This window comes from Macaca mulatta, chromosome 4 (assembly GCF_049350105.2).
Source record: "Macaca mulatta isolate MMU2019108-1 chromosome 4, T2T-MMU8v2.0, whole genome shotgun sequence".
Taxonomy (NCBI): Eukaryota; Metazoa; Chordata; class Mammalia; order Primates; family Cercopithecidae; genus Macaca; species Macaca mulatta.
The window spans coordinates 68,008,855-68,022,570 of record NC_133409.1 but is presented as its reverse complement, the minus strand read 5'-3'; the positions used below and the strand labels follow the sequence as shown (position 1 = coordinate 68,022,570).

Genomic DNA, 13,716 nt, shown 5'->3' with positions numbered 1-13,716 from the left:
GTAGTATATAGCAAGTTCTTTTTTAACTCATTAACTCTTTTTTTTTCTCATTTGTGCTTCCTTTCTGCCATTATAGGTACTTTGGAGGATTTTTACTAATTTGCTCTTCTCCTTCTGTGTTTTGACACTCTTTTCTTTTTTCTTTTTTAGAGGTAGGGTCTTACTCTGTTTCCTAGGCTGGAGTGTAGTGGCGTGATCATAGCTCACTGCTGCCTCAAAAACTCTGGGACCCAAGCAGTCCACCAACCTGAATAGCTAGGACTACTCACACTGCCATGCCTGGCTAATTTTAAAATTTACTATAGAGACAAGGTCTTACTGTGTTGCCTGGGCTGGTCTCAAACTCGTGGCTTCAAGTGATCCTCCTACCTCAGCCTCCCAGAGTGTTGGGATTACAGGTGTGAGCTATCATGCCTGGCTGTGATACTTCTTATTGGACATAATGTTGTCTTTTGATAGACTTCAGAAACATTGAGATTTTACTGGCTCTGTCGCTTCTTACTGTTTTTTATTTTCAAGATTTTGGGGAGAAGAGTGTGTTTATCCAAGAGGAGACACTTTACAAGTGATCTTGTCAGAAATAATATCTGAGAAAGTGTTTGAATATATGTATAAAGGAATGTTTTGCCCCATCTAAATATGATAGAGTTGCATACATATATGTTAAAACTGATGATATGCAAGGAAATGACTAAAAAGGAACACCAAAAAGCAGGGTATTTGTTATCTCTGATGAGGAGGCAGAGAGAGAATGGGATCAGGTGACATTTTAGTTCTTAAGCTAGGTGGTAGTGTCATAGTGGTTTTTATTTTTATGCTTTATAACTTACATGTTCTTTACATAATTCTTATCCTTTAAAAAATATATATCAAATACTTGATAAAAGAAGAAGTAGGGGTAAAATTGGGCTTTGAAGCCAGATAAATCTAGGTTCAAATCCCAGCTCTGTGGTTTACCATTGTGTGGCCTTGGGCAAATTACTTGTTTAACCTTTTAAATTTCACTTTACTTGTGTTTATTTTATTTGTTTTATTTATTTATTTGTTTATTTATTTATTTGATGGAGTCTTTCTCTGTCGCCCAGGCTGGGGTAAAGTGACATTAGCTCACTGCAACCTCCGCCTCCTGGGTTCAAGCGATTCTACTGCTTCAGTGTCCTGAGTAGTTAGGAAATACAGGTGCACACCACCATGCCCGTCTAATTTTTGTATTTTTAGTCGAGATGGGTTTTCACCATGTTGACCAGGCTGGTCTTGAACTGCTGACCTCAAGTATCTGCCCCCCTTGGCCTCCCAAAGTGCTGGGATTACAGGCGTGAGCTACCATGCCCGTCCACTTTACTTGTCTTTAAAATATGCAGGATTGTTTTAAGAATTAGCGTAATAGACATGAAGCCCCAAGCACTGTTCACACAAAGTATGAGTTATTTAAATATTAGCTGTTACTGTTAATATTACTGTTAAGAATAGGAACAGTGTAGTTCAAATTTTGAAATCTTTTTGGATTTGTTTTCCAGAGCCTGCAGTTTATGATATAAATTCAGATGTTTTAAGGAAATCAGCATTGTGGGATTGGATAGGATTTAGAATGGAAACTAAATAGGAATTGATTTATGTTTTTGTTTGTTTATAATTTAGGTGGGAGACCTACCTGATGCAGATATTAAACCTCCAGAAAATGTACTGTTTGTGTGTAAATTGAACCCAGTGACCACAGATGAGGATCTGGAAATAATATTCTCTAGATTTGGGCCAATAAGAAGGTAATCCTTAGAATTAGTGAAAGAGATATTTGGAAAAACTAAGTATTAGTTGGTGGTTTTCTAATGGCATATTTTGATGATTCTGTGAATTCTAGGTGAATTTTGTACTGGTAAATTTTTACAGGTGAGTCTGGACAGTAGGGAAGAAAAGTATGTATGTGTGTGTATACATACACACACGTACACATAGAGATAAATAATTGAATCTCCCACTCCCAACACGTTTTTATTCTAAAACAGGAAATGAATGAAACAATTTAAATCTAGTTCTGTAATACTTTCAACAGCCTTCTTTAATATTTAAAATATTTATCTCATTCAACTCCTGGAATTATCAGCAATTTATATCAAAATTAATTTAAGTTTTCTAAAATTTTTATTTTGGTTCATTTTCCCTGCGTTAATGAAAAGGTCTGTGAAGCTAGTATTTCTGTGGGGAAGGGGACTATTTTGTAATTGATTAAAAAGTATTATATTTAGGGTTTCCTTTCGTTTCAGGGATTTTGTTTTTGTTTTTGTTGTTTTTTTTGAAACTGAGTCTCGCTCTGTTGCCCAGGCTGGAGTACAGTGATCTCAGCTCACTGCAACCTCCACCTCCCAGGTTCAGGCTTCTTCTGCCTTGGCCTCCTGAGTAGCTGGGACTACAGGTGTGCACCACCACGCCCAGCTAGTTTTTGTATTTTTAGTAGAGACAGTGTTTCACCATATTGGCCAGGCTAGTCTCGAACTCCTGACCTTGTGATCCGTCCGCGTTGGCCTCCCAAAGTGCTGGGATTACAGGCATCAGCCACTGCGCCCGGCCTCGTTTCAGGTTTTTAAAATGATACTTATGACACTTGGGGAAAGGGACAAGCCAGGTGCTTTCAACTCCAGCTTACTGGCCTTTTCACTTGGTTATTATGGTATATTAGTTGTGTAATTAACATTGTGCTTACAGTGTTAAATTTGAGCTTGATTTATATTAAAATTCAAAAATTTCAAAGCTTACACTTACTAAACATTTATATGTGCATGAGTATGCATTATTCTACAGTAATGTTAGATATTCTATAATTCGTCTATATTTGGACTAGAAAAGTTTTGTGATTTTAAAAGTTTTTAGCAGTAGTTTACTTTTGCCAAAGGAAAATTAAATATTTTTATTCTTCCTTCAGTGCTTAAGGGAGTTTAGGACTGTAGGCCTACATGGGGCACTTAGAGTAGAATTTAGATAATTTAGTTACTGCTCTGGTGAACTATTTTAAAAAAAGAATTGTTATTAAATGAATTTGGAAAAATAATCTATGAATTTAACTTTGCCTTGTAATAACTGACTTATTTCTTCTTCAGTTTTGGAGAGTGAGAGTGAATGCTTTCTTCCCTTTTTTTTTTTAAGTCACTTTTAAATACTTTGTTTCAGTTGTGAAGTTATCCGGGACTGGAAGACAGGAGAGTCCCTCTGTTATGCTTTTATTGAATTTGAAAAGGTACGTCATAATACAGGCATATGTTTGGTATTTATTTGCTTTTCTATGGTATTAAAATGTGAAAAATTATAGAGCTTTTTCTAGTTTCTAGAATTGCCCTTTCTTTTGGCACTCCCCAAAGTTTATTGTATCCATATAGGGGATAAGTTCAACATCTGTTGATGTTAACATACGTACTTTTACTTTAGGTTCAGGTGCAATCTGCATGAAAGTATGTTTAGAACTTTTTTTTTTTTTGAGACAGGGTCTCACTCTGTCACCCAGGCTGGAGTGCAGTGGCGCAATCTCGGCTCACTGCAACCTCCACCTCCTGGTTCAAGTGATTCTCTTGCCTCAGCCTCCCGAGTAGCTGGGATTACAGGTGCCCACCACCACGCCCTCCTAATTTTTTGTATTTTTGGTAGAGATGGGGTTTCACCATGTTGGCCAGGCTGGTCTTGAACTCCTGACCTCAAGCGCTCCACCTGCCTCGGCCTCCCAAAGTGTTGGGATTACAGGCATGAGCCACCGTGCCCAGTCAATGTTAGAACTTTTTAAGTTCTAAGTAAAGCCCTTCAGAGACTCTTAATAATTTTTCACTGTTACTTAAGTGGAGATAAAATTGCATAATAGAAAGAGAACTGAAGTGGGTGTTAAGATTTAGATATTAATCCATCTTTTGTCACTAGCCAGCTATTGTATGATATTTGGCAGTTTTGTTAACCCTTCTTTCTAGGTCTTATAAATGAAACTTGGGTATTAGATTAGATGGTCCCTTCTAGAGCTGTAATAATGATAGCTTATGTTGCTCAAATATTTACTTTAAGCTAGGCATCATGTTACTTTTGTTGCGTTTAATCCTCACAGTTATGTAAGATAGGGATCATCCCCTTTTCCAAATAAGTTAACTGAGACACATGATGCTAATGTGACTTGTTCAAAGTCACACACCTAGTGAATGAATGTCATAGCTGGGATTTGAACTCAGATATGTCTGACTCTGTTCCCATTGAGTTTACACTATGCTATGGCATGCTCTTTTTTAATGCACCTTTGGACTCATATGTATACAATAGTAGCTCATTCTAAGTTTTAATTATTACAAAGCATTTATGGGATACCTTTTATGTTTTCAGACACAGCAGTGTAAGGTCTAGGGATACAAGATGAATCCTGGAGGGTTGAGGAAGATAGACACATAAAGTTATATGTAGACACTGTGTCAGATATACCAGAAATGATACTTAAAAGGAACATTGGTGCCAGGAGAAAGACCTTTACCTTTGGTTTGCTGTGAAAACTTGTAGACCTGCACTAGCATTCTATCATTGACACTATACAGTCTATTATTTGTTAGCTAACAAATAAAATTTCACTTCATTTGTAGCACATAGACTAATGACTGCCCATGTTTTCAGTTTTTTGCAGCTATGCCATTTTCTTTGTTTTTTTCTTTTTGTTTTTTTGAAACAGAGTTTCGCTTTGTCACCCAGGCTGGAGTGCAGTCGCATGATCTCAGCTCACTGCAACCTCCGCCTCCCAGTTTCAAGCGATTCTCCTGCCTCAGCATCCCAAGTAGCTGAGATTACAGGTGCTTGCCACCACAACTGGCTCATTTTTGTATTTTTAGTAGATACAGGATTTCATGATGTTGGCCAGGCTGGTCTTGAACTCCTACCTTGTGATCTACCTGCCTTGGCCTCCCAAAGTGCTGGAATTATAGATTTGAGCCACTGCACCTGCTGTTTTGGTTTTTTATTGATCTCTAAGGATTTGTTACATTTTCTGGATGCAAGCTCTTTTTTGATTATGTGTGATACAGATATCTCTGCTCTGTGGATTTCTTTCTTTTTCCTTTTTTTTTTTTTTAAAGGGACATGATCACTCTGTGTTGCCAAGGCTGGACTTGAGCTCATGGGCTCAAGTGATTCTCCAATTTTAGCTCCTGAGTAACTGGGACCACAGGCATGCCTTTTTCCTTTCTTATGGTGTTTTTTGATAAGCAGATTTCTAATTTTAATGGTTCAGTTTGTGAATATTTTTCTTCCTTTTTAATGGCCTGTTTAAAAAATCTTTGCCTACTTCAAAGACATGAGGATATTCCCCTGTATTATTTTGAGAAGCTTTGTTGTGAAATTGTTTCCCATTCAATTCTGTAATTTGCTTTTGGTGTATGTGTATTACATTGTTTCGTTTTTCTTACATTGGATTGCCAAGTGACACTCAGCACCATTTATTTAAAAGGTTGTCCTGGCTGGGCGTGGTGGCTCACGCCTGTAATCCCAGCACTTTGGGAGGCCGAAGCGGGCAGATCACGAAGTCAAGAGATGAGACCATCCTGGCCAACATGGTGAAACCCCGTCTCTACCAAAAATACAAAAATTAGCTGGGTGTGGTGGCGCACGCCTGTAGTCCCAGCTACTCGGGAGACTGAGGCAAGAGAATCGCTTGAACCCGGAAGGTGGAGGTTGCAGTGAGTCAAGATCGTGCCACTGCACTCCAACCTGGCGACAGAGCAAGACTCTGTCTCAAAAAAATAATTAATAAATAAAAGATTGTCCTTTTTCTCTGAGGTCTCTACTGATGAAAAAAATAAAATGATAAAAAAAGTTGTCCTGCCCCACAGCTCTGTAGTACCACTTTTGTTATAAATCAGGTATCCATATATGTATAAAGTCTGTTTCTAGATGCTATACTGTTGCACTGATCTGTTTGTCTATTCATATACCACTGTTACATTGTGTTAATCACTATAGATTCATAATGTCTTGATAACTTACAGTGTGAGTCTTCCAACTTTGTTATTTTTGAAGATTGTCATAGCTGTTTTTGACTTTTGAATTTATATGTATATTTTTGAATCAGTTTTTCAATTTTGAAAAACTGATTTCTTTTTTTTTTTTTTTTTTTTGAGACGGAGTCTTGCTCTGTCGCCCAGGCTGGAGTGCAGTGGCCGGATCTCACTGCAAGCTCCGCCTTCCGGGTTCACACCATTCTCCTGCCTCAGCCTCCTGAGTAGCTGGGACTACAGGCGCCCGCCACCTCGCCCGGCTAGTTTTTTTGTATTTTTAGTAGAGACGGGGTTTCACCATGTTAGCCAGGATGGTCTCGATCTCCTGACCTCGTGATCCGCCCGACTTGGCCTCCCAAAGTGTTGGGATTACAGGCTTGAGCCACCGCGCCCAGCCTGAAGAGATTTCTTAACTATTATTTAGGTGTTAGTAAATTGAGTATTTGTAAATACTATCCTCCTGAAAAAGTGATCTCAGAGCTTTCTCTTTGGGGAAATGGCATGGTGATAGAATTATACCTGCCTGAAGATAATCAGTCAGATTCATGAAGCGTACACTGATTGCCTGCGTTTTAGATACCATGCCATATGATGTTCTAAATGATGTAGTTACAAAGACGAATCAAGCTTTGTCTATATCTTCATGGAGTTTATAATTTAATTATTGACACATGTAATAAATATGATTATAACTATTTTATCTGCTTCTCTTTGGGTTATCTCTAGTAAGAATAAATTTCCAGGAATGTAAAAGAAAATTGATCAGTACTGAGTAGAAGTATGTTACTGTCAGTGTCAGAAACAGGGATTTAGAATTGTGAAGTTACTGACAGGAAGGATTCTTGCATAGCACAGACCTTGGTATTGCAGGCTCACAGTTCATTATCTAAAACCCTTGAGAATAACTAGGCTTCCTAATTTAGAATTTTTCAGAATTCAGAAAGGTATATGCATACACACACATATACATTACATCTGTGATTATGTAATACCTTTCTGGGTCAGCATTCCATAATCCATCACAAAAGTATTTCTGCAGTGAAACAAATGAATATTCTTATTAAGTGGATTAAAAAAAGGTCATAACCTACCATTAGGTCCGGTGTTACTGCCAAATTAATTTTAACACCAAACTTATGAAAACAACTTTAATTTTTCAGGATGTTTTTGAATTTTGAGTAAAAAGGATTGTGAACTTGTATAATACAGTCAGTGAGTTTATATTTGTCTGTTGACTGCCTCTTTAAAATCCTGGCTCTGACTCTTGCCAACAACTTCTATACTTCTCTAAACTTCTGTTTTCTCATTAAGAAAATGGATAGTACCTCATGGGGTTGTTACCAGAGTTATTTGAGAGAATAGATACAAAGGATTTAACAGCATCGGGTGTGTAATAAATATTCAAACATTAATTTTTGTAACAAACTTTTTGTATTTTAAGTATTCTAGCTACAGAAATTTTTCCATAAAGATTTATGCTTGAGTTTTTATAATTATTATCAGGAAGAAGATTGTGAGAAAGCATTCTTCAAAATGGACAATGTACTTATAGATGACAGAAGAATACATGTGGATTTTAGCCAGTCTGTTGCAAAGGTTAAATGGAAAGGAAAAGGTATGATGGTTTATCTTCTTTTGTTTTTGTTCTACCTTGTATTTTTTTTGAGCTGGAGTCTCGCTCTGTTGCCCAGGCTGGAGTGCAGTGGCACGATCTTGGCTCACTGCAACCTCTCTCTCCCAGGTTCAAGCCATTCTCATGCCTCAGCCTCCCAGGTAGCTGGGATTACAGACATGTGCCACCACACCCAGCTAATTTTGTATTTTTAGTAGAGATGGTGTTTTACTATGTTGGCCAGGCTGGTCTCGAACTCCTGACCTCAGGTAATCAGCCTGCCTCGGCCTCCCAAAGTGCTGGAATTACAGGCGTGAGCCACCACGCCTGGCCTGGTTTTTGTTCTTCTTTTCCTGCTTGTATGAGCCTTTTATTGAGTGCTGTTAATTAGGAGAAATATTAATTGATGTAACTCCTGCCATTTATAATTTTACAAACCTGCTATCTAGAATCAGAGGTAGAGTGTGTGTGCACACATGCATGTGTGCACCTGTGTGTATTTTAAACTGATGAAAAATTATATTTTCTATGTTCGACTATATTATAAATTACTAATAATTATCCACTGCAGACATGATACGTTTCCAAAGTAATTGTTTTGACTTTATGGTGTTTTGAGTCTTTTAGGTGCACAACTTAAATTTTTTTAAGTTTGTTTTAGTTGTCGTATGATGCAAAATAGAAAAGGTCCATGGAAAGGTAGATAAAAGTCTCATTCATTCCTGCTCCTCATCTATCTAATTTCTCTTCCAGGTAACCATTATTACCTATTGGTACTAACTTTCTCCTACATTCTTTGAATACATATGTGCACATATGTATGTGTATGTGTGTGTGTATATATATATATGATTTTCTTCTTTTACAAAGGAAAATACAAAGGATGCAGTCTATACATACTGTTTTTGTACATTGCACTTTTCAATTAACAGTTTATCTAAGAGATCAGTTCATATCAGTATATAAAATGAACCAGCCCTGTTAATGGGTTTTCTGAATTTTTACTCTTTCATATCCCTAGCGGTATGTTCCACCCTTGTACGTATTACATTTCCCACATATGCATATATGTGAAATACATTCCTGGTAGCATGTCAGTCTTAAAGTTGGGTCTTTCATATGTTGAAATAATATGAATTTTTGGTTTTTGATGCAGTGTTTTTAAAAGGTTTCACTTTGGTAGTTACTCATGTAATGCTGAATTTTACTGGGAATTTTAGGGTTACTTTCTTTTTCTATAACACTCATTTCCCATGACTTTAATGAACTTTTTTTTTTTGTCTGTTTTTAGTAAGAAAGAAAAACACTAGTTGTGAATTGCTGAATTGTTTGGTAGATTCTGTTACCTTATGGGAGTTTAGAGAAGGAAGAAATTATTAGTGTGACTAAAGTAGGCAAGGACTGCTCAGTGGAAGCCGTGATCTCTGTGATAAGGGAGAGGGTGACTTGGATTGGAGTTCCATGTACTATTAGTTTCTTCCATGAAACCTTACCTCCTTCTACAACAGTTGGCTAGTTTTTGACAGTGCTGTTTGAGTGATTTGTGAAAACTAAATTGAAGTACTAAGATTTTTTTCATGTAGGATAATTACAACTTTGTGAACAAAAGATTCCAATAAGTGTATTCGGAAGTCTTGGTGAGCTGCTGGCCTGATGCAGTGTAGTTCGGGCCAGTAGTAATGCCAAGTGGCTCTTATGTAGAGCTTTGCTTGCAAAGAGCTAGTTTAATTGTATCATTTGGGAAGTGTATGAAATAAGTATTATGATTCCTCATTATAGATATGGAATTTGAGGCATAATCTTGAGACATGATTTACCTAGAGTACATACATGGAAGATTTAGACAGACTCTAAGTTTGGTTTGTTTTTTTACCCTCTCAATCCTGTCTTCTTCTCAGCCTATCCACCCACTGAATAAATAATACTACTTTCTTATTACTTTTAAATAAATTTCTTCATGTTTTTTCCTAAGATAAAATGTCATATAGGAGGGAGAGGCTTTGGTTTTGTACATGCCATCATAAACATACAGTTTAATCTCAGTTAATTTTGAGATAATTATATATGCAGTTGATTCAGATTTATAACTTTAACGTGTATAATGTGTCATTCACAGCACTAAGTACTTTCCTTTATAGTCTGATGATTCCAGTAACTCTGTGAAATGTTGATATTATTTTCAGTTTATAAATGAAGACAATGTAAATAAAGATAATGAATTGCAGAGAAGTGGTGTTTTACCTAGGACCTCCCACTACAGTCAAGAAGCTCTTATATTAATGTGCTCCCCTTTCTGTTATATGGTAACTGCCTCATCCATAGTGAGACTTATTTTAATGGCAGGCAGATGGCAAATAATTTTTCAATGATAAATGATGGCTGTTTGTTACCGTTACGAGTTATTTTAACTCTTGCAGTAGTCTGTTTCACATTTATGGGAAACATTGCTGGCCATTTTTGTTTCTGGAGTCTCTGGAATTGCCAAATAGATTGATCTTGTCTTTTTTGCTTACCCCGTAGGGGTAAGCCCTTTAAAACCCTGACAATCAAGGTATATATAGGATTCCCAGTCAAAACCTCTCTCTATAACTCCAGTTTGTTTTACTTGTACATTTAATCTAGGACCCTTCTGTAGGAAGCCTTTCTACAAAAGCATTTCCTGGTGGTATAGTTGAGGGATAGGAAAGGCAGGGCCGTCAACAGGTCTGGGATGTGGATACGAATTGAATTCTCATCTGGTAGGAGACTTGAGAATTGAATTCTCATCTGGTAGGAGACTAGGCTTGAGAGTAGAGAGGCTGCATTGAATGCTCTTCCTTTCAGCGCTACCAAGCTAGTTAGGATGTAGCAGTAGGTCCTATTTTCCTGAAGGGATTTTTGGCACTTGGGAGGAATAAAGTTGCCCCTAAGTTAGAATTTCAAAGTCGAGACAGTTTGTCTTTGGTGCTATTACCCACTTTCTCCTCTCACAGCTGTTTGGTGATCTTCTGCACATCCTGCCTTCTTCTGTTTGCCTGATGCTCTGTTGCCATTTGGCAGCACAGTATCTCTTGTTAGATATAGATATAGATATAGATATAGATATAGATATAGATATAGACAGTTTTGAAACAAAGTTTCTTACTGTCGCTCAGCCTGGAGTGCAGTGGCACAATTGCAGCTCACTGCAACCTCTGCCTCCCAGGGTCACGTGATTCTCCTGCCTCAGCCTCTGGAGTAGCTGGGATTACAGGCACACACTATCTTGTTAGATCTTTAAAAGGTCTCTTAAAGTCTCACTTCTCCCAAACTTAAGTCTTTCAGATCTTAAACTCAGGTCCCAAATCCTCAGTTTTCCATTGGACTTACTGTTCTCATGGGCTCAATGGCTCTGCTTAAACACTGTGTTTGTGTGTAATTTATTTGAAAGTTTGATGTTGTAATATTCACATATATCGTTAGATGGCAGCATGTGGCTACCTAGCAAAATGGATATCTGATTTCAGTTAAATTAGTAATGGCAAAGGGAACAAGCTTTTGTTCCCTTTCTCTGTCTCTCGATATATGCCATTTATAAAATAGCTCTTATACCTTTTATAAAATAATTATTGTTCTTGATTAACTAGATGGTTTTTTTACTAAGCTCTTTTTTTCTTTTCTTAATAAATAGGTGGGAAATACACCAAGAGTGATTTCAAGGAGTATGAAAAAGAACAGGATAAACCATCTAATTTGGTTCTGAAAGATAAAGTAAAGCCCAAACAGGAGTATCCTTACCAAGAATCACTTAGTTAATATGTATTGACCATCTGCTATGTGTAGAGTACTGTGTGGTGTGTTATGAACAGTCACAAAAGCTATAGAAGACAAAGTTCCTGAATCCAGATTGTTTGTGAGGAAGTAACTTAGTTTATCATCATCTCTTTTCAAGATCTTACATATACTTTGCTTTTTCACTATACTCTAGTGTATGGAGTAAGTTAAGGTTGAAAGAAATCTGTAGCCTAATTCTTTTATTAATACCTTCTTACTCTAGGTTAAGTACTTTCCTACTTACCATATTCTCAGAAGATGTTCAGGTAAGATTTGTATTTTCTTTTTGGGGAGACTTTCCTGCAAAAACCGGAAAGCCTACTAGACAGATTCTAAAAGAGCTGTAACACTAGCTTTATATTTTCTATATGTAATTGTAGTGTTTTCTATTCGTTATAATCAAAAATTTATTATTGGTAAGCTGAATCTTTTGTGCTAACCATTCTTATGTTTAACTTCCTTATTTAGATAATAAAATCATGTTGTTCTCTGTTACAAAGTTAGGTTACTTCTTTCGGTATAGTATGTTGTAATTTCAACAACAAATATTTATTGGGCTTCTACTGAGTGTAAGAGTTCACTTTTATAGGATTAAAAAGATCCTTTGACTTGACCATTTACTTCAGGTTCTTCCAAGTTTTAGATTGAGATATGTAAAAAGTATTGAAACATACAGTTTATATTATGACATTTAAATTTATTCACTAATTTTTCCCATTGTAAATATATCACTCCACACATTGCAAGAGTTATTTTGTGATTCTTTCTGGTAAATGGGGTCTCTGTTTCCTAGTTTCTATTGGTATTTCAGGGATTTTTTTCCCACACATGTAGACATTTCTTTTCCAAGTACTCGTCAAGAAAGATGAATATCAGATTGACCTGGTCTATATTCATGTTTTAAGATGTGTTGACTGTCTGCAATGCATAAAGCATTTTGAGGTGTTAGAGTTGTATCAAGTCTGAAGAAAGATGATAAAATCAGCATGAGGAGAGGCTTTCACATGCAGACAGACCAAACAAGAAGCTGAGATTTGGTCAGGAAAAAATCAACATTCAAGGGCATATGATTGAAAGCTCAAAATCATAAAAGGTATGAATGGAATACATTTGATATTTATTTGCCGAATCTTTGAAATTAAATTTAGGCTTATTACTAATAACTGTAGCTGGAAGAAGGGGAATTTTAAGTTTTCTTTAATTTTAGTTAATTGAAATAACCACACATATATCTATATGGAATCGTGTAGCTTCTAGCCTTTTGAAGTTGATGCAAAAGAGAGAAATGCCATTAGGGGCTAGTCTGATGTGGAGTTAAGTTGTCTTAAGACAATTAAGAAGGCATGGTGTCATCTACTTTATGGGCCTTAAGAGAAAGAAATTACTGAAAAATATAGGTTATTAAGAAGAAGAATCAAAAATAGAAGTAGAAGAAGGAAATAACTTGGCCCAACTAGACCTCAGGGAAGAAATTGGAGAAAAGAGGGCAGTGAGCTCACAGATTTGTGTTTTATTCAAAGGGAGAGGGATTTGATGTCTTCTAAAATTGTTGATTTTAGTGGTAAGTACAAGATAGTGGGTAAATGAGAAAGCAGGAGATATAACAAGTGTCTTGAGGGTATGACAAGTAATCAACAGATACATAGTTAGCATCTGTCACATACCCAGTTTAGCAATGAAAGGTATTCAGTTCCTGCCCACACAGAGCTTACATTTTATTGTTGGAGTGGGGAAAAGAACAAACACTAAATAATTACCATTCTAAATATGTCTAAATTATGGCAAATAAATATTGCAAAGGGATATGGGACTCATAATAAGGGTTGAGAGGTTAGAGAATACCCTCAACACTGAAAAAAGTGACAAAGCTGCGACGCTAATATGGGAGATAGGAGGGCTGAGGTGGAGTGCTGTGTTCTTTCGTATGATCCATCATTTAAGAAATAGGCTGGGTGCAGTGGCTCATGCCTGTAATCCCAGCACTTTGGGAGGCTGAGGTGGGCAAATCACCTGAGGTCGAGAGTTCAAGACCAGCTTGGCCAACATGCAGAAACCCCATCTCTACTAAAAATACAAAAAATTAGCCAGGTGTAGTGGCGGATACCTGTAATCCCACCTATTCAGGAGGCTGAGGCAGGAGAATTGCCTGAACCCAGGAGGCAGAGGTTGTGGTGAGCTGATATCGCGCCATTGCACTCCAGCCTGGGCAACAAGAGTGAAACTCCATCTCAAAAAAATGAAAACAATTAAAAAATACAGTTTTTATCTTAACCCAGTACAGTCGTGGTATAATCATTCATACACACACACACA

At 36.9% G+C, this 13,716-nt stretch overlaps 1 protein-coding gene and 1 non-coding gene across 3 annotated transcripts in view; one reads left to right on the top strand and one right to left on the bottom strand.

The window, feature by feature from the left end:
* Window positions 1-13,716, top strand: part of PPIL4 (peptidylprolyl isomerase like 4) — a 41,524-nt gene that overhangs the window by 17,257 nt on the left and 10,551 nt on the right. The window contains exons 8-11 of one of the 2 annotated variants that reach the window (XR_013416003.1): window positions 1,639-1,763; window positions 3,163-3,229; window positions 7,503-7,614; window positions 11,261-12,496. Coding sequence is in view for 1 of the 2 variants with exons in the window: in NM_001258155.1 (NP_001245084.1) it covers window positions 1,639-1,763; window positions 3,163-3,229; window positions 7,503-7,614; window positions 11,261-11,357 (401 nt within the window). In the remaining variant the exon portion in view is untranslated. 2 annotated transcript variants of the gene reach the window in all.
* LOC114677852 (U7 small nuclear RNA) lies at window positions 11,694-11,755 on the bottom strand. Its single transcript, XR_003729282.1, has one exon. It is a non-coding gene; the product is annotated as a U7 small nuclear RNA (small nuclear RNA).